This window comes from Periophthalmus magnuspinnatus, chromosome 8, assembly GCF_009829125.3.
Source record: "Periophthalmus magnuspinnatus isolate fPerMag1 chromosome 8, fPerMag1.2.pri, whole genome shotgun sequence".
Taxonomy (NCBI): domain Eukaryota; kingdom Metazoa; phylum Chordata; class Actinopteri; order Gobiiformes; family Gobiidae; genus Periophthalmus; species Periophthalmus magnuspinnatus.
The window spans coordinates 28,947,038-28,968,483 of NC_047133.1; the positions used below are offsets into that span (position 1 = coordinate 28,947,038).

Here is a 21,446-nt window from a genome sequence, read left to right on the forward strand (position 1 = left end):
ACGAGTCCACATTTCAAATTGTTTTTGGAAATCATGGATGTCATGTCCTGTGGGCCAAAGAGGAAAAGGACCATCTGGATTGCTGTCAGCGCAAAGTTCAAAAGGATCTGTGATAGTGTGGGGGTGTTAGTGCCCATGTGTAACTTGCACATCTGTGAAGGCACCATCAATGCTAAAAGGCACATACAGGTTTTGGACCAACATATGCTGCCATCCAAGCAACGTCTTTTTCAGGGACGTCCCTGCTTATTTCAGCAAGACAATGCCAAGCCACATACTGCACGTGTTACAACACTGTGGCATCGTAGTAAAAGAGGGTGTATACTAGACTGGCCTGCCTGCCATCCAGACCTGTCTCCCATTGAAAATGTGTGGCACATTATGAAGCGCAAAATACGACAACGGAGACCCCGGACTGCTGAGAAACAAGTTGTACATTCAGCAAGAATGGGAAAGGATTCCTCCTGCAAAGCTTCAACAATTAGTGTCCTCAGTTTCCAGACGCTTATCGATTGTTGCTAAAAGGTGATGTAACACAGTGGTAAACATGCCCCTGTCCCAGCTTTATTGGAACGTGTTGCAGACATCAAATTGAAAATGATCGAATATTTGCATAAAAACAATAAAGTTTGTCATTTTGAACATTAAATATCATGTCTTTATAGTTTATTCAGTTCAATATAGGTTGAAAAGGATTTGCAAATCATTGTATTCTGTATTTTTTTTTTCCTTTTTTTTTCTTTTTTACACAGCAACATCCCAACATCATTGGAATTGGGGTTGTACTATTATCATTTACAGCATTAACCATTTAAACTAAAATACATAAACCTAAAGAGTTCAATTTCATTTTTATTGTATTTTCCATCCAATACATACATTCCTCAAACAGTAATCACATTCAAAACATACATTAAAAACATAAAACCTCACCACTTAAGATGGTCCCCAACCAAAATACAGTTTATAAATCACAACAGCACAAAAGTGATCCAGAAAAATCTTTCAACACAGCTGACTCCAGAGACAAGAAATGCACAACGCTTTTAGATATAATTTAGTGTAATGATGATACTATTCCAGAGTTCACCCGGTCCAAGTGAGATTCTATGTGCAATACATTCTTAGAACTATCATTGTTTAGCAGCAGTAGTGACCAGTGAGATAAGTAAACAGCAAAATCGGGGAGTGGTGAATGACCATGAGAAGTAAAGAGGAACCGCTGTTGTGGTTAACAATAATTGACAGTATGTTACCAGTATGCAAAAGAAAAATGCACTGGAAAGTATACAAATAATCACTTGGCTTCTTGATTTGCCATGCACCGTTGCAGAAACTTTAATACTTAAAATGACATTCCAAAAGTATCCACAAAGTTAAACAGTTTCATAAATAATGACTAGAATACAGTTTTGAAAAAAGTGACTATTCACTTGTCAAATCAAGACCAGAATGTCGTTTATCTCATCGCAGGAATTTTCAAGTATAGATTTGTCATGCAATCCATTTTCTTATTCAGTTGTTATCCAAAGGCATAAGTACTACGGGGAGACAAACATGAACTGTATTTTGATATTTGAGGATATTTGAAGTAACGTTATACACACGATACACAAATAGGAAAAGGAGTGGGCAGTCATTTGGCTTAAAAACACGCCTAAGAACAAAGTGATATTAAGTAGCCGATGTGAATTCCCAGTATAAAGTTATATTATGAATTGAGGCTTCGGTTGTGCAAATAAATATTTTCTAGCGTAAGTCATAATTACAACTCATGCAAACAGGTTATACAGAGATTTGTACTGAGAGCCAGACAATAAAAACACATTTCAGTATTGTGAATGTAAAATAGCTAATGGTTAAGGCAGCTCAGGTGAGAATTTGACTGGGACAACAGAATAAAACACACAGTAACTAGAATGAGCAGTATATACACATTTTTGGTTTGTAAAAAAAAAGATTAAGAAAAAGATTTATTGTTAGTTTTTAGTATGAACATGAAATATTCCAATCAGGTATTTCCAATTTTGTGTACTAAATGAAGTATAAGAGTAAAGCCTGAAATTAATGTATACATCTTGCTCCCAGCACAAACGTGTAGCTCAGAAATCTCCAAGGCAAAAATCACTACTGGAGAACTGCAAATATATGCTTACTAACAGTTACCTATATTACCATAGATTATAATAGGAATGCCATAATTGGTGAAGGGAACTACAGTCTGGTCCGGGACAGTGGTTGGCATCAGAGGCACACAGGGTAGTTTGGTCTCCACATGGTATCCCAGTGTTCCCAGGGATCCTAACAGGAGCAGCCGCCCTGGTTCTCTGAGGACATGTCCTTCAGGTTTTGGGTCCTGTGGTTGGACATGAGGTTCATGTCTCCGTCCATGCTCTCGTTCATCTTGTCGCAGATGACGTCCACCAGCCGCTCAAAGACCTGCTTCACGTTTATGTTGTCTTTGGCACTGGCCTCAAAGAACTGGAAACCTGTGAGCATTTCCAGTCAAATAAGCTTCATAGAGAAGATGTAATATAATATTTAATGCTTTCCTACCTCAGCTATCAGGTCTTTCAACCAATGATCTCTGAATCATTTTATATAAATGCACTCTCCTGAACTGAACAATCTGGGGAAAATATTCAATTACAAATACACTTGTTGTAAAAATTACTACTCTAGATGAAAAGTAATCCATTTGCAAAACTTGGTGAATTATGAAATACCACACCCTCATAAGCAAATAGTCAATTAGTAAGTGATTCATTTTATTACTCAACAAATCAAAAGATTATTTCTATTGTACACTCGTGAGATTTTTAAGATATATTTTTTTAAAGCAGATAACAGGATAAAAAATTATGTCTGAAGGCTTTCACTTTTTTTTCTCACAAAACAAAGCAAACATAACACAACCCCCCCCCCCCCCCCCCACACACACACACAAAATACTACTTATTTTTTATTTATTAATTCATATTCATATTTGTTTTGTAATATTAGTAATTAAACATTGTAAAGCTGTATTAATTGCTTTTAACAGCAGTCTAAATATTGTTTGAGCTACAGACACAGTGATGCAGTGCTCTTTTGTATGTTTGTCAGTATATAAAGGAGCTATGTGTTGGGATGATTGGGATTGGGAAAAACTATTATGATTTTTAAATATAGCAAATTACAATAACATGACTAGAATTATACTTAATTACAACTTCAAGTATAGATTTAAAAAAACTATAATTACCCAAAAAAGTCTATTTGTAATTAGTTACTATCTACCCCTGTTTACTATCAGACCCCTTACCATTTTTGTGTTATGTCACTTGTGGTTAAGTTGGTGTAGAGTATTTACCTAGGTCCTCTGCTAACCGCTGTCCGTCCTCTGTTGGGATGAGCCTGTCATCTTCTAAATCACACTTATTCCCCACAAGGATCACTTGTGCATTGTCCCACGAGTATGTCTTAATCTGAGTAGCCCTGTAGCAAAGACACAAACAAACCTTATATTAAACAATGGACATTTTTACTTTCTTTTTTCTGTATTTTGCAATTAACCTATTATGAAATGTGCAATATATAACACTGTAACATAAAAGAAACACACCCATCAGTGTGAGGGTGTGCGTTTTGTTCTCTTACCAGTCCTGCACAGCATTAAAGGAGTCCTGGTTGGTGATGTCATACATGAGGAGGAAGCCCATAGCCCCTCTGTAATAAGCTGTGGTGATGGTGCGATAACGCTCCTGTCCAGCAGTATCCTGAAAACACAATTTATGTTTAAGAATAGACCTGTTCACCACCAGGAGGCAGCACTGATCATCAACGAGACAGAATGAGTTCTCTCAAATGATATATAGGGATATATTTGGTATGGTAGGATAAATATTGTCTAGCAATGAAATGTCAGTGGTTCTTATTAAAAGGCAAACAAACAGAATTATGGAGTTAAACTATGTTTGCTTGGCACACTAACTAATATGTCCTGACAGGCCAGGCTAGACCAAAGATCTTATCTTTTCGCTGCCTTTCAGATATGAAAATGCCACTCGCGCCTCCATCTATCTGCCTCTAGATGGCCTTTGGATCCGCACTGAGATGTCTGGCTTTACATGTAACTGATCTCATGTGTAACTAGTTTATTATGTTGTCATACAGTCAATGCCTCCAGTGATTTCAGACCAGAACATTTAGTTTTAAGGAGAATAGGTTCAGATAGTAACTTGAAAAGTGCATGTGATTTTCATTCATTTATACCAGAGAAATGTGATACCTGTTTTCTGGAGCTTTCAGATCACTGAAATGTCATGTAAACAGTTACAATTGATGTGAGTAATCTGATTTGTCAGTAAAAGCTCTCAGTAAAATTATGCAAAAAAGCACAAACTAATGTTACAAAGGGTAAGGGTTAACCCTAACCCTCTATTTAAAAATAAATAGAGATTATTATTATTATTATTATTATTATTATTATTATTATTATTATTAATAATAATAATAATAATAATAATAATAATAATAATAATAATAATAATAATAATAATAATAATAATAATAATAATAATATCTCAGGCATGTAAAGAAACTGAAAAAAATAAAATCTTAGTAGTGGGTTATCGGATTATTCTAGTTATCTGATTTTTTATGGCCATGTAAATGTACCCAGTGTTTTCTGGAAAAGAGAGAGGTGGAGGATTGGAGGGGTGCAGGGGTATCTAGGTAACAGGTCTATCTGTGTTTATGAATGTTCCATTACAGTCTCAGCTGCTTTAAGGCACAAACCAGGCACTTCTCTGAACTACCAATCTGGCAATAATCCAACCAAATCATCCCATTTAATTTGGAAAAAATATAACCTTGCCAATTCCTGACATATTTTGTTATATCAATTTGCAAGCAGAGGCATAGGACAAGAACTCTCTGATAAAGTAGATAAGTGTATTATTCATAGTGGTGGTCTATCTCCATTCCCAGTGGACAATGGCTCTGATGTCAGCAGCCCGATCTTTAAACATGCGTCACTCACCTAGGTCTATTTTAGAACACGCACCATTCACCCCTGACAATACATTACATTTATGTCTGTGGGAGGGGGGTGGCTAGCCACTTCAAAAACAATACATTATTTCTTGACACAGACGCAGGGTTGATAGTATACTAAAATGAGCCAGCATCTGAAAAATCAGGGGCAAACCAAGATGATGACTCAATCAGACTAAAAAAAGGTTAAACTATAGACCGGATGAAGTACTCAATTTTGTTACTTAAGTAAAAGTACAGATACAGTGGGAAAAAGTTAGTAAAAGTAAAAAAAAAAAATCTACTTAAATAAAAGTATTAAAGTATCTGTTTAAAAATGTACTTAAAGAGTAAAAAGTAAAAGTATTTCTTATTTTTATTTTCTTATTTTTAGTATTTTTTATTTGTTAAAGTATTAAATGTAGTGATACTGATTAAAAAAGATAACTATTTTGGTCAACAGTTGCAATACGAATCAATTTATTAAATAGTTTAATGAATTTCCTGTATTTATTTTGTTGAACTTGTCAGGATGTTTCCATGAACATGGTAAAAATAACCCCTCAAATCATATGAAAAGTAATTTTACTTTTCAGTCCAGTTAAAAAAATGTAGTGGAGTGAAAAGTAAAAACTACCCAATATAAAATTTAAGTAAAGTACATATACCTAAAAAATTCTACTTAAGTACCGTACTTTACTACTTTTACTTTGTTGCCATACAATGCCATAGATTAAGACTAAACAAGCATAGGCAGCACCTAGAGGAGAGCAGCTTTACTCGTGATTACCATTATTGTGTAAAAGAATTGACAAAAACAATTAATTTAATTCTGTTCTAAATGATATGGGTGCCCCAAAGACCTGCCGTTCTCTATATCTCTTTCCCAGCACATTCATTTTATGATGATTATTTATGATTATTTATGTTTTGATTTGTTGTATTATGATTTTAATGTCTTTCTTATTCTATAAAGCACTTTGATTTTCTTTGTGTATGAATTGTTCTATACAAATAAATTTGCCTTGCCTTGCCTCTCCCATTCTCATATTCTGGGATGTGGTTTGGACGATATATAGAGTGGAGTAGATAATTAACATTATTTTTATAGGCGCACACATCCTTTGAATACTGTGTAACTGCATTGTGCGGGCCAGCTGTTGATAGGGATTTCCTCTATTTGTAGATTCGAGGAAATTCCAACTTTCTTAGTCATAAATCAGCATTAACGGTTACATCAGGCCCTAGCTTGCTTTTATTACAGGATAGTAGGAATAGGGAGTAGGGATGCAGTGCACAATGTTCAAATCACATCTGAACATGTTGTCACAGAATCCACATTGCATTAGATTTGAGTAATTGTGTAAAGTATCAAATGTCTGGAAAAATCTTAAAAGGCACTCCTTAAGTCTCCTTCTTTACCTGTGCTGTACTTGAGCACATTAGTACCAATTGTACCTGGAAATAAGCATAATATATCTTTAATTAACCAACCTTATCACCAACTCTTCTGTATTATGGTCTTTTCTGCACTTAAGTAAGCTTTGGCTGTTTTAAAAGGTGTCTTATAGGGGTACAAGACTGATCACAATCGAAAATTGAATGGACACAATTAAAAAAATTACTCCACAAACAACAAAATAGCCTTATTTTGCATAAAAACTGCTAACCCTGTAGTTTAGATCTGTACAAACATGTTTTGAAATGTGATTCTTGTATCACTTTGTCAGTTCATATTTCAATAATTTTCTTAATTGTTAATTTTGTTATGAATTATTTAATATGTCAACAAAGCAGCATGTAACAATGCACATTCCACTGTGTACTGTTTCCCTAACCCCCAGCATGTGTCTCACAGTCATTAGCTGTGTGTCTGATAGTGTGAGTGTACAGCAGTGACAATTCTGATCAGGTAGTGCGTACCGGAGGTTTGTTTAGGTGTGGACCTCTGATTCACACATTTGGTCATCACTCATTGGCCCACACAGTGTTGGCTCAAGTGAGTCACCTGTTTACATGATCTAAGCATAAGTGGAGAGATACTGCCTCTATGTGCTATAGGAAATGTGCTGTGGAAAGTTAAACAGACGTCTCATGGAATATGATATTACAGGGATTAGTTTGGTCAGATTTTGAACAGAGGTCAGGTTTCAGACAGCACTGGTTTGTTGGATTTCATGTTCAATTTATTTTACAGTGTAGGCTATATTGTAGTGCTGTCCTGATACAAAAAAAATAAAAAATAAAACCAATTTTCAATAATATTGATACTCAATACATACACAGTGATTAGAAAAAAATAAATTTTTAGACAGTAGACTGTAATTTTCAGTTTCTTTATACTGGTTCTGATGTAGACTCAAGACCATCTCTAAACCTGTTCAGAAAAGGTTGTTTTTTCAATACTTGTTCAAATGAGTATCTAACTAATTTTAATATCAATTAGTATCTGCATTTCGATTTTTAAAAAACCCTATATTATATTGTTGGAAATTAACCAAAACTATTTAGACAATGCCAGCTTCAGATGTGTCTGGATTTGTAGCTATGAATTATGACCAAGCTCATTCACTGTTAGTATAGAAGTAGTTTAAAATGTTTGATACAAGTAAAATGAATACACGGATATGGTATTAACATAAGCATTACTCATCCAAAAATGTTTTGAAATTATTCTATATAATCCAGCATGAAAACCAAATACCCAAGGTATTAGGCTAATGTAAAAAGAGCACAGGTCGTAGTTATAATAATTGTAACATAACTCAATTGTACAGGCCTGGAAAGAGCATGTCATTAGTGTGATGTCATTAAGCTAATTATGAGGTATGAGAAAGTAACTAAAGAGCTGCTGATGCTGTGGCCTGATGTGAACTCTTCTATGCACTTGAAGGTAATGTTTGAGATTAGTCCGGTGATCTGGGTCCGTGTTTGTATTGGCAAACACTGCACCAGCTGCCATGTCCTCTACATCACCAGTGTGATAAGACTGGGGTGAATACAAACCAGTCCGAACATACTGAAATGGAGGAATAAAAACATTTTCTAAAGTTAAACCTACTATGAGGTTTAAAAAGAACTAATTCTACAGGCAATTTAAATAATAACATTAGAACGAATATGTATATACACAGAGTAGACGACCACCTACCACTTCACAAGGTGGACCTGAGCATTTTGAACACAAAGTATAAATATAACTATTTGTAATTGGTAAATAAATGGTTTAAATTATCCAAGCAGTTTTAATACATTTTCTATTATTGAGGTTTGCGAGAGATAATGTCTTTGTGCCATTTCAAACAAAAGCATTTACCCTTACCCATTTACAGGCCTGATCATTATTTCTTTAATACATTGCAAGATAGTGTTATACTGCAAAAGATATGTGCTTTAAAAGTCCTACAGTTCTTTACATTGACAACTACAGATGGGAGATAAATACTGTTTTAAAAATCAATAATATTGCAATGGTAGTTTTGGACGTCATATGTATATCTTCTTACACACAAGCAAGAAAACAAAAGTAAACGTGAGTACACAACTGATAGATAAAATATTATACTATCTATAATATTGCCTGAATATCGTCATCAGGATTATCCAAACAAATTTCATATTCATTTTTGTCAACATCATCCACCCTTACTGACAGCAAACCTAACCTACTCATCAAACATGCATACAGGCAAACTAGAAAATGACTCAAATTCAACAATGTTCTTAATATGTTACAAGTACATGAAGCAACAGCTAATAACCACTTAATAACTGCACATATGTACCTTTTAGAGCTCAGACATCTAAGTACAAATACAAACTATGAGGAAATCCTGCTTTTAAGTTGCTACAAAGCAACAGTCTGAATGTTTTACAATGGATATACTGAGCTGTCCCAGTGTTGACTGAATGGGAGTGTCACTGAAGCTATGAGCATTCCAAACTTCCTTTATAACTTTCTACTGTGTGATTATCCACTCACAAAAAGGGCAGAATTACGATTGGAACTAGAATTTAATGACAGTATTCAGGGTTCACAATTAAATGCATCCAGAAGAATTGGCAAAACTGAAATATTAACTGACAAACTAATACAAGATTCAGATTTCAGAACATGTTTGTACACATTCACATTACTGGATTAGCAGTTAATTTGTATGCAGAATAAGACTGTTTTTATTTTGCTGTTGATAAAATTAGGGTACTACTTCAAAAACTGCATCGATTCAAATTGTGATTTCAACTCATTTTGCAGCTCTACTCACAAACACACAAAAGTCCACTGGTGTCTCACCCAGATCTGTAGTTTGATTCTCTTGTCCTGGCGGAACACGGTCTTGACCTTGAAGTCGATGCCCACAGTGCTAACGAAGGCGGAGGTGAAGGAGTCGTCTGCATATCGGAACAGGAAGGAGGTCTTGCCCACACTGCTGTTCCCGATGATGAGCAGTTTGAACATGTAGTCAAAGTTCTGGTCGGCTGCATCCTTCTGAGAGGGCTGCTGCTGGAGCCTTGAGTCACTGGATGCCATCTAGTAATAATATCAAATAAAGAATAATTATGTTATATATATTTTTAGGAAGATTGTACAATATGATGAAATTTTGGAGAGAAGTTTATTTTTTTTATTTATTTATTTATTTTTTTACTTTAAGTAGGTGCAGAATGTGACTTTGGGGGATGACCCATCATCTGCACGATTCAATAGAAATAAAAGGTTAAAATCATGTAAATAGGATGCATTTTATACTACACTGTGGAAACTTATAGCCAAATAAACAACATTTCAATGGAAACAAGCAGAAGTCATTCCTCATGTGAGAGTCAGGTTTGTAGTGATGAAAGCCCATAGCTCATAGCGAGGACACAAGTTTTCCAGTTGAATAAACACAACCAAAATGAAAAACAAAAAACAAAACATGCTCTTATGTTGTCCAGGGCGCTAAACTCTGGAACCCCTTAAGCTAAAACTGGGGTGGTTTTAAACATGAAGTAGTAGTCAGACATGTAACCACTGTGTCGATTTCTGTTCTGTAGCATGACAAACAGGCGGAGGCACAGGAATCGTTCTGTAGATGTTTATTGTACAGTCGGGTTAAAGGCAGCATACAGCAAAATTCAAAGCAGAATCAAATGCAGAGTCTAATGCAGAGTCTATCAAATTGAGATTACACCAGTGTTTTAAATACCTCCCAGAGTGGGTGTCATGCAATCTGTCACAGAAATAACTTGAATAGAATCTGACAAGTAATAATGACAAGTAATAATAAATAAAAAATTCTATTCAATTTAACCAATGAAAGTCAGACATTGCTTTTCAACCATACTTAAACAGAATTAAAAAAAAGAAACAACCCCCCCCCCAAAAAAAACTCATGAAACAGGCCTGGACAAAAATGATGGTACCCTTAACTTAATATTTTGTTGCACAAACTTTTGAGGCAATCACTGCAATCAAACGATTCCTGTAACTGTCAATGATCTGAATCTGCACCTCTCAGTAGGTATTTTGGCCAACTCCTCATGAGCAAACTGCTCCAGTTGTCTTAGGTTTGAAGGGTGCCTTTTCCAGACACCATGTTTCAGCTCTTTCTAAAGATGCTCAATAGGATTTAGGTCAGGGCTCATAGAGGTCACTTTAGAATAGTCCAATGTTTCCCTCTTAGCCATTCCTGGGTGTTTTTAGCTGTGTGTTTTGGGTCATTGTCCTGTTGCAAGACCCATGACCTGGAACTGATACCAAGCTTTCTGACACTGGCCAGCACATTTCTCTCTAGAATCCCATGATAGTCTTGAGATTTCATTATACCCTGCACAGATTCAAGACACCCTGTGCCAGATGCAGCAAAGCAGCCCCAGAACATAACGGAGCCCGGAGCCTCCTTCGTGTTTCAGAGTAGGGACAGTGTTCTTTTCTTGATATGCTTCATTTTTCCATCTGTGAACATAGAGCTGATATGCCTTGGCAAAAAGTTAAATTTTTCTCTTTGATTTGTCATCAATTTTCCTCCTGAGGCCACGTCCAGGGAGGTTGGCTACAGTCCCATGGATCTTAAATTTCTGAATATGTGCAACTGTAGTCACAGGAACATCAAGCTGATTGAAGATGGTCTTATAGCCTTTACCTTTAACATGCTTGTCTGTAATTTTTTTTTCTAATCTCCTGAGACAACGCTTTCCTTTGCTTCCTGTGGTTCATGTTGAGTGTGGTACACACCATGTCACCAAACAGCACAGTGACGACCTGTAGCCCTGTATATAGGCCCACTGACTGATTACAAGATTGTAGACACCTGTGATGCTAATTAGTGGACACACCTTAGATTAACATGTCCCTTTGGTCACATTATTTTCAGTCTTTTCTAGGGGTACCATCATCACTTAGAAGAGAACAGCACTGCATTAAGTTAGTAAGTCTATAAGGGATTGCTTCAAAAACTGCCAGAATACCTCACCTGCTTGTTAATTATTGATACCGGAGCATTTAACACCAGATCACATGATGCATAAGGTTAAGGACAAGCCACACCAGAACTGAGATGGGAAAGAGGCTTTTAGCTGTTTTGCTTCACAAAAATGGAATATGCTCCAAGGAAAAGCAAAACTGGACATGTTGGTGACACAATTGCAATTTAATAATCTGATAACAAACTTTTATACACACACCTGCACTTGTTATTGATGTTTTTTATGGACTTTGTTTTGATTGTTTTTTCAGTTTGTGTTGTATTTTAAACAGGGCACCCATGAAAAAGAGAGCCCAAGTGCTCTCTTTGGGTCCCCCTGTATAAATAAAGATAAATAAAAAAATTTTGTCCAGGCCTATTTCATGAGTTTATTTTTTTAAGTAATTCTGTTGAAGCATGGTTGAAAAGCAATGTCTGACTTTCATTGATTAAAGTTCATAGAATTTTTATTTATTATTACTTTTGTCAGATTCAAGTTATTTCTGTGACCATTGAGTTTTTCTTTCATTAACTGAAAGGTACCAACAATTTTGTCCACGTGTGTATCTGACTGGTGTCCCAAATGTATCATTGGGAAGGGGGGACACAAAGAAAGAAGTTATAACTAGAAACAACAATTATATTGTACTTTTAATTAATTGTTCAGTTCAATACAATTCTGTTCCATACAAGCTGTTCCATGAGACAGACACAAACAAACAATGTGAAGCCATGCCATCTGTCCATCTGATCACCATTCACATGAACCCAAGTATGGGGCAAATATCACTATAAACCCCATTAGGCCTGGCAGCATCCCTCATTCAAGCAGCAGTCTGTGGGTGTGAAAGCGAGAGTGCACCTAAAAGCCTGCTCTATCCTCTCAGACACTCAAAAGCCCCGCCCCTGAGGTGTCGCCGCGGCAACCAGGTCCCAGCTGCCACGCAGAGCCATTAGCGGGCAGGCCAGTCAGTTTGCAGGGCTTTTAACTGTCCAGATGAAGCGGCTGAAAGTGAGATATCTATCTATCAGGGCATGACCAGGGCCTGTGGACGCAGGGATGTGGAGTGTTAGCTGGGCTGACATTTAGGAGATAGTGTTACACTGCTGCCAGACCACAAAACCAGTTAAGCTCTATGTAGCTATTGAAAACAAATATTGCATTAATGGCCTTTTTGTAGGCTAAAAATTTTGGGCAAGTAATTTCCAGTACTTTTCAACCTTTTGAATTTCTTTTTGACACTTTAACATTTTATAGCCTAAAATTGTGCATATGTGTAAAGAAAGTAAATAGACCCAGACTAGTGAAGGGCTCTAAAATAATGCAAAAAATAATAGCTGCTGGCTTCAAAGCTGAGATAGGCAATTTGAGTACTAAGTAAGGTATACAGATTTTAAAACTGCCTGAATTTTCGCCCAAGGAAATCATATTAGGGCTGTAAGATTGGTTGGAATAAAATCAAATATTTGAATGTTCACAATTTTGCAAATCAGAACCCATGCAATTATTTAAACAATTTGAACTCACAGTTAGCTAGCTTACAGCTTTTCTAGTTGTCTCCTTTGTCTCAAAAGGCTATAACATTATGTTTCTGCCTTAACGCCTTCAGCTAGACAAATTGCAACTTCTCTCCAGCTATTTCATTGTGGTGTCTTCCTTTGCACTGACTTGCATGGTGGTTAGTCTTGCAACAGGAGGGTAACAAAGAGAGCACTTTCATAACTGTGCTCACTGTGTCTTTAAGGAATTACATAAAGTCCAGTGTTTAAGTAAAACCAGTTGTTAATCTGTCTCGACATGGCTGAACAATCCTGAGTCACATGTCCTGAGGCTCCTGGGCAGAAATACTGGGTGTCATAGCAATGATGCCCCCTCTCAAAACTCCATTACCTCTGACTTTCCCTCAGCTTCACTTAAGCCTTAAGACTTGCCTGCTATGTTTTATAAGAATCTCATTTAGATGAAGATTCAAATTATATTTTTTGTTAAAGATATTTCACTCACTCAAGTTGCTAAATTCAGTTATTGCATATATGTTGATCTTCATCCTAAACATGTTACAGGTGGAAATAGAAGTAATTATGTGACAGTAACACCTAAACACAGGATGGTCGGGTACAACTATGTGACAGTAACACCTAAACACAGGCTGGTAGCTTTTCAAACCATGAGACATCATTTTCACACATGGATTGGCATGAGAAAATGATGTCTCATGTCTCAAACCACATCCGGGGTACTATTTTCAGAATCAGCACACAAACCTCTTCTTCTTGTACCTCTGTGGATAAATAGGTATTTCTGTGAGTGACATTGAATATATAAGAGGAGAGAGCTATTGCCAATAAAGGAGTCAACTGCAAATGAAAATTACCTTTGTCCACTGTTTTCACACCCCTAATATGAACCAATTTCAAATAAGCATATAACAATATCCAAATGCCACAATAAGAAACTATCCCATGATGTATGATATTTAATTATATATTTTGGAGAGGATATTTTTGGATATGCTATTTATTCTATTAAAAATTCTTGGCAAGCATTTTGTGCTATCATTACTATAATATTCCAAAGAAATAAGATATAAAAGTCACGTTTTCTGTATTAAATGGAGAAAAAGATCATGGTCTATGCAGTTCCCACAGATTTTAGCTGATTCTGCAACAAAACGCATTTAAAAAAAAATACATTTAGGCAGAGGCTTGTAATATGATATATTTTGACGACCCATAATAAAACTATATCACAATAATATGGTTATTACATCCCAATTTTCAACCATTGCTGAAAAACACCTTTACATTTCTATATTTCATTGATGCTCGTTCTGTTTCTGTATTATTGTTGATTTTCTAACTTTCTGTTGGTTAAATCAATTATCATGTTTTGCCCTAAGAGGCAACTACTGTTGTGATTTGGCCTTTACAAAAATAAATTGCAATGAACATGTGTTATTGATTATTGACTGATTAAAAAATCTCCCAGATTCTGACAGGCCGATCAGTTTCTTTTCAAACCAAACCATGAAACTGTCTGTGTAAACCATGAAGCAGAATCATCCACAAAAAAGTATTTTCTGTACAATACTGTTAAAAATGTGAGCTGTAATAAATATACTGCCTGGCAAAAAAAAAAAAAAAAAAAAGCCGCCACCAAAAGAAAGGTCACATACTAATATTTGGTTGGACCACCTTTAGCTTTGATTACAGCATTCATTCACTGTGGCATTGTTTCAATAAGTTTCTGCATTGTCACAAAATTTATTTAAATTCATTGTTGCTGAATAAATTTTTCACCAAGATCTTGCATTGATGTTAGAGTCTGACCACTGCACAAAGCCTTCTCCAGCACATCCCAAAGATTCTCAATGGGGTTAAGGTCTGGACTCTGTGTGTGAAAATGATGTCTCATGCTCCTGAAACACTCTTTCACAATTTGTGCCCAATGAATCCTGGTATTGGTGTCTTAGAATATCAGGGAAGAAAAAATCCATTGATGGAATAACCTGGTCATTCAGTATATTCAGGTGTCAGCTGACCTTATTCTTTGAGCACAAACTGTTGCTGAACCTAGACCTGACCAACTAAAGGAGGCTCGTATCTATTTGCGTAGTTAAATCCAGCAATTTTTTTTTTTTTTTGTAAGTTTGCAGTGTAAATAATAGAATGTAACATTTAAGTAATTATTTTATGTTCGTAATTCAACCTTAAACAGCTCAAATCATATCTGCAGAAAAAAATAACCAAAAATGTCTCACTAGTGCAAAGAAAAAGTGCCCACGATAAATATTGCCCCCCAAAAATGATTGTTCCATGTGCCATATATTGAACAATATAGTAATTATCGTGACAGGCCTAATTGTAGTTGTCTTTTCAGGCCTTTTTAATTAACTCACATCCTGCGTGAGACAAACCAGGACACACTATCTTGTACATCTGGACGCATGTAGAGAGTAATTACGTGCTGGTGGTCCTATTGTCACCACCTTTATCTGCCTCTGTCACTGTGCACTGCTACATGAGATGACCCTGATAGTGTCTCCACCTGCTGCATGTGCAATATCAGTTCACATCACAACATCATCAGCTCCTTTATGGTTTGTGGCATTATCTGCAGTCAAACAAATACAGTGGAGCAGCCAGGCTGGTGAGCTGGCACAATGAGCTGTTACTCTGAGCCAGTGCGACCGGCAAACAACCACTATTGATTAGCAGGCCGCTATCACATCTGCTCGCCCATTAGACCCCACACAGAAACAAATACATGCATACTGAACAAGGAAAATAAGGAGTACTAAAGCCTTGGAGAACCAGTGCTAATGAAATTACATGAATAAAAATTATGCACTGACAAAATTGGATTACTAGAGTTCATATCATTTAGAGAAAAAACAAAAAAAAAAAAAAAACAAAAAAACCCAAACTATATATATATATATATATATATATATATATATATATATATATATATATATATATATATATACATACATACATATATATATATATATATATATATATATATATATATATATATATATATATATATATATATATATATATATATATATATATATATATATATATATATATATATATATATAAATTTATTGTTAACCTATTTAGGTATTTAAACAAAGTAAGTAGCCTAGACATGAAGTGTTTCACAAAACTAATTTCACTGACTATTGTGGAACATATAGGCAATGTATAGGCTATTTTAAATATATTATGTTGAATCCTGAATCATGCTCGTTTACAACAGCATTTTAACAAGGATATTTGCTTTGTTTTGTTAAAAATGTAATGTACGTAGCCAATGCATTTATCACTGGCTTATTTTAGTTTTACACAATAGTACACTACAATAGTGTCATAAGATGCATACACAGATTTCCCAAAGTTGTTTAAAAGAAGAGATTGATAATTGACGGTAGTTGAATTACATTTTGTTAAAATATAATGCATGCAAATACATAGACATGTGTTTTTTCACTAGCTCTATAGCGACTATAGACTAAAATACATATGTGGTGACATGTCTTTTCTGAGACTGCACTTTTCTGGTGAAGTTTTTGCTGGCATATGCTGCTGTGTGATGCAAGATGCGTACCTACCCTAGTGCGCTAAAGTGATCCGAACTGTTTCCGCCTCTCGCCTTTTATGCTCGTCCACTTCTTTGTTTGTAAAATGCCAGACAAAGTTCTCTTGACAAATGCGCCAGCAAAAGATGATCGTGTATGCCCCAAAACCACAGCCACAGTTGGTGAATGTCCTTTCCAGCTCGATCCACTTGTTTTGGGGATGTGGTTTGCGCACAGGGGCAGAGGAGAGAGGGAGGGGTGTGTAGAGCGTGGACTCTGCACAATGTACGCACAATGTACACACACAACTCCGGGATAGCTTTGGCGCATGCGTAAACGAGCACACCTCTTGCACACACGCCTCTTTACGCACACAGCAGTTTGTTTGAATTCATGTCGTTAGGTCTATAGATTTAGCGTTAGAAGCCTATTAGGTTATTCTGCACTGAAATAACATATTTCAAAGATTACTGTATATAAAAATATAAACTAGTTTGCTACTTTAACTTCCCCCCACACACACCACGCGCGCGTACACACACGCCACGCGCGCGCGCACACACACACACACAGAAAGAGAGAGAATAGAGGGGGAGAGGGAGAGAGAGAGGAAGAGAGGGAGAGAGACAGAGAGAGGGAGAGAGAGTGTGTGTTTGTGAATAATGAAGTGCTGTCCATTTGGAGCCCATAATACACTCACACACACACACACACGCACACCCCCACACACACACACACACACACAGAAAGAGAGAGAACAGAGGGGGAGAGACAGAGAGAGAGAGAGAGGGAGAGGGAGAGAGTGTGTGTGTTAGAATAATCAGCTCTATCCACTCTGCGCTCCATCATAACCATCTTCCACATCAAATGAGATCTACATTTCCACATAAAGAGGGAGGTTAAAGCAGTGTGAGGACATCCAAGTGATTTATTCACATTAAATAACTGTAAAACTTAGAAACTCATTGCCCTCTGTGTTATGCAATTGAACAATGCAGTGAAATAAGAAGCAGCAGTGAACAGACCACTATAGAGGAACTATCTGGCCTGCATCCTAAAGGCCTAAACCTGGTGTCTCCAGAAGTCAAATACAGTTCAACAGAAAGTAGTAAAAAACAACTTTTAAAAAGCAGTTGTTCTACAAAGTTGATAGGCCTATTTTCTTTGAAATGACCAGTTTCCTATCCTATTTTCCTTTTTGTCTTTCTAAGACAAGCATTTACATAATGTTTATTGAATACTCCACAATGTATTAAGTCTAGAAGTTATGGTACATGCACAGGATTCAGGCTGCATGAGAGCCATAGTCACACATGCATGGGCAGGGGGTGGGGCAGAGTCATTGTGTCTCAGTGAGACGTGTCCCCTGCTGACACCTACACCACAATGACTGTATTAACACTACCGAGGAGAGGACTAGTGCCTTAACAATAAAAATACCTGTAATTGAATAAATAAATAAATAAATGAGACTTCCACAAAGAAGCAGGTGACGGACCCCTCCCCCCACCAAAAATGTTACATAATTCACCTAAGCAGGTTAAAGTTACATAAAACTAAGCACTCTGAAAAACTTTTGCATTACAGTGAAAAGATTACAACAAAAATTACACACAACCACAAATTTAAATACATTTTCTTAGCATTTTCTATGAACACAACACACAAAATGCAACACAAAATGGCACACAAGTGTGAAGTGGAAGGAAATATTTCACAAGATTTCCAATTTTTTTAAAAATAAAAAACTTAAAAGTGCAGCGTGCAAAAGTATTCAGCCCCCTTTTTCTTGAATGCAACCAATTGCTTTTAGAAGTTGCCTGATGATTTTGGAAAGATTGAATGTTTAACTAATGACTAAAAAGAGTCCACCTGTGTGTCTTGTCTGTGTGTAATCTTGTCTCTAAATGCAGCTGTGCTGTGAGGGCTACAGAAGTTTGTTAAGAGAGTGTCGGAGAGTAAACCACAAAATGAAGTCAAAAGAGCATTGCGACAATGGAATGATTTAAAGCTAGACATATTCACGTGTTACAATGGCCCAGTCAAAGTCCGGACCTAAATCCAGTTGAGAAACTGTGACAAGATCTGAAAACTGCAGTTCACAAATGGTCTCCATCAAATCTGACAGAGCTTGAACTGTTTTGCCTGGAAGAATGGGCAAAAATTTCAGTCTGTAGGTGTGTAAAACTGGTGGAGACATACCCCAAAAGACTTGCAACTGTAATTGCAGCAAAAGGCAGTTCCACAAAGTATTGACTTAGGGAGGCTGAATACTGAAAAAGTTCCAGGGGGATGAATACTTTTGCAAGCCACTGTATTTTTGTGATATTGATGACATTTTTCTATCAAAACAAGTCCCCACTATTAAGACAACTGAGTGACTATAACATATTAACTTTGAAAACATGAAAACCTGTCAAATGCACTGAAAATGTTGTTTAAATGTGTTCTAAAGACTCGGTATGTATAGACTATTTGACATGTCCGGACTTCTTCCTCCAATGAAGATGCAGGTTCCCCCGTCCCTCCCATCATGGATCTTGTTCAAGATCTCCTTGTCTTCAAGGAAATTAACACACAGGCAGAATTTTGAATAAGAATATCTGCAAAAAAAATAATAAATAAATAAATAAAAAAAACAAAATAAATCTTAAACGCAAACTTGACTCTTGTGAGCTTTAATTGACAGAGCCTTTTCTGTTGCAGTGCCCAGACTGTGGAACAGCCTCTCTGCCTGTCAGGTCTTTAACACAATTTAAGACTAGACTGAAAACTCACCTCTTCTTCCTGCCATTTAATACTAGCTAGTCAGATGTTTTATTCTTTTCCTATGTATTGTGTCTTATTTATAAAAACATCTCCAGTGGTGTTTTGTTTCACTCACACATGTTTGAGTAACCATTTATTATTAGTCTGTCTACATCTCCAAAGTTCAAAATGCTCTGTTTCATTTTCTGATGTCATGAAGCAGTAGTTTTCAAGTTAACAGCTCCTTTTACCTTTTGTTCAGCTACCTTTTATATTTTGTTCAGTAGGGATTGGCAATTCCAGGGCTGAAATGATCAAAAATTATTTTAGTAGAGATATATGGAGTTTAAGAACACAGTGAAAAGGACTCCTAAATATGCAGGAAGAACATGTGAATAAAACGAAACACAACTCCAGGTATGTTTCTGATGAGGAACGTTATTTCCTCAACAAAAACATGCCTGGAGTTGTGTCACATAGATCAGAATATAATGTAATATGGGCCCTTTATTTTGGAAATTATCTGCAAATAAAGTTAGAAAAATGCAATTAAGAATAAAAATAAATAACAATTTTACTTTTTAGCTTGATACAGATGCAAATCAGAAGTGGTTTGAGACCACCTCATAAAATATATTTCTACACTTATAACTTTTTACAATGTTTAAATCCAGGCTCAAAACAGTTCTGTTTAGCTGTGCATACGACTGAAAGGTTTTTATTCTGCACTCTTCTCTGTTAATGCTAATACAATGATTATGTGTGATTATGTATGTTTTGATTTGTGTGATTTTAATGTCCTTCTTATTCTGTAAAGCACTTTGAATTACTTTGTGTACGAATTGTGCTATACAAATAAACTTGCCTCGCCTTGCTTTATATATCTAGTTAAGACTATAACAATATGCTCTCACCCCAATATGTAACATAGCAAGGCTGAATGAACAGTGAATATACAAGATTTAAGCCATCTCTGTATCTCAAAATGGTGTAACATGCAAAGTCATTTCACAAGCTTGTAACTAGAAGGTTGGTAGTTCAGATTCTCGAGGTTAATTAATTCTGTTATTGTGTACTTTGTGTGTGACACATCACACGCCTTCAATAGAATGGCAACCATGTTGTCTTCAGTCTCTGGGAAGCTCTGACTACAGACGTAGACAAGAGTGGAGAGTGAATGAATAATACAGTATTTTAAAGCACTTTCAGAAGCTGTTTGGGCCTGTAAAGTGCAATATAATCCAGACATTACTTATTTTTTTGTTGTTTTGTTGTTTGTTGAGTTTTGTTGGTGTCAACAGCTGGTCTGCTGTAGATATACCCATGTTCATTTGTTTCCACAATTCCTCATGCTTCACTTCGAACAAGGAAATGAGGAATTTAAAAAGAATCTTTTCTTTTCCTGCAATTATACACATGCTAGCTGTTTTTATTTGTGTATTTTTGTTTGCTCAAAAAATAATCCCAGCCTTTTCAGCATGTCTCAAACAAAAACAAAAAATACTTTTACAGTTAGATAGAAAGTAGATAACTGCTCTCAAATGTAGTGAAGTAAAAGTAAAAAGTATCCCCCTAAAAATGTACAGATACCTAAAATTTGTACAGTACTTTACTACTTTTACTTCGTTATATTGCACCACTGCTGAACAGTAGTCTCTGCCAAAAGTCTCCACCAATTGTCAAATTGGAGGATATTTGTTGACTATAGGGACATTATTATAAATGTGCAGCACAAATGAATTGGCTGGCAGCATCATACATTAGTAGGGCACAAACACTGCACGGCCAATTTCCAACAGTATTTTACCGTTTGTTTAATTACAGTAAATTACAGGCAGCCTATTTGCCTGTAATTTACTGTTAATAACCCTTCCTGGTTTTACAGTATAGAGGTCATTTAGGCCATTTGACTAAACCTCATGTCAAAACAGATGAACAAATCACCCATTAGTCCTAATCTATTATATGGAGTTTGTTGAGAGCCAGTGGAGTCCTCACCTATCAGCTGTGTGAGACCTGCTGTTTCTTTTGCCACTCTAAATCTGATGTGTGTCACTACTCAGGGTAATTGAATTAAACCCTGACAACTCTCAAGGAGGTAGATTTTTTATTTATGATAAATCCATCATCCACCTGTCAAACATGAGTG

At 36.1% G+C, this 21,446-nt stretch overlaps 1 protein-coding gene across 2 annotated transcripts; it reads right to left on the minus strand.

Moving 5' to 3' along the window:
* Positions 1 to 834: 834 nt before the first annotated feature.
* On the minus strand, positions 835 to 16,861 carry rab3db (RAB3D, member RAS oncogene family, b). 2 transcript variants are annotated; one of them, XM_033971003.2, is made up of 5 exons: positions 16,583 to 16,861; positions 9,311 to 9,547; positions 3,640 to 3,758; positions 3,353 to 3,477; positions 835 to 2,489 (listed from the first exon to the last, which is right to left on the minus strand). In XM_033971003.2, the coding sequence occupies exons 2-5, from the start codon at positions 9,545 to 9,547 to the stop codon at positions 2,302 to 2,304; spliced, it is 669 nt and encodes a 222-aa protein (XP_033826894.1). In that variant the 5' UTR covers positions 16,583 to 16,861; the 3' UTR covers positions 835 to 2,301. The 2 variants fall into 2 exon arrangements, with proteins under 2 accessions (XP_033826894.1, XP_055079568.1); XM_055223593.1 differs by having other exon boundaries at positions 890 to 2,489; positions 16,579 to 16,792.
* Between the last annotated feature and the right edge of the window lie 4,585 nt (positions 16,862 to 21,446).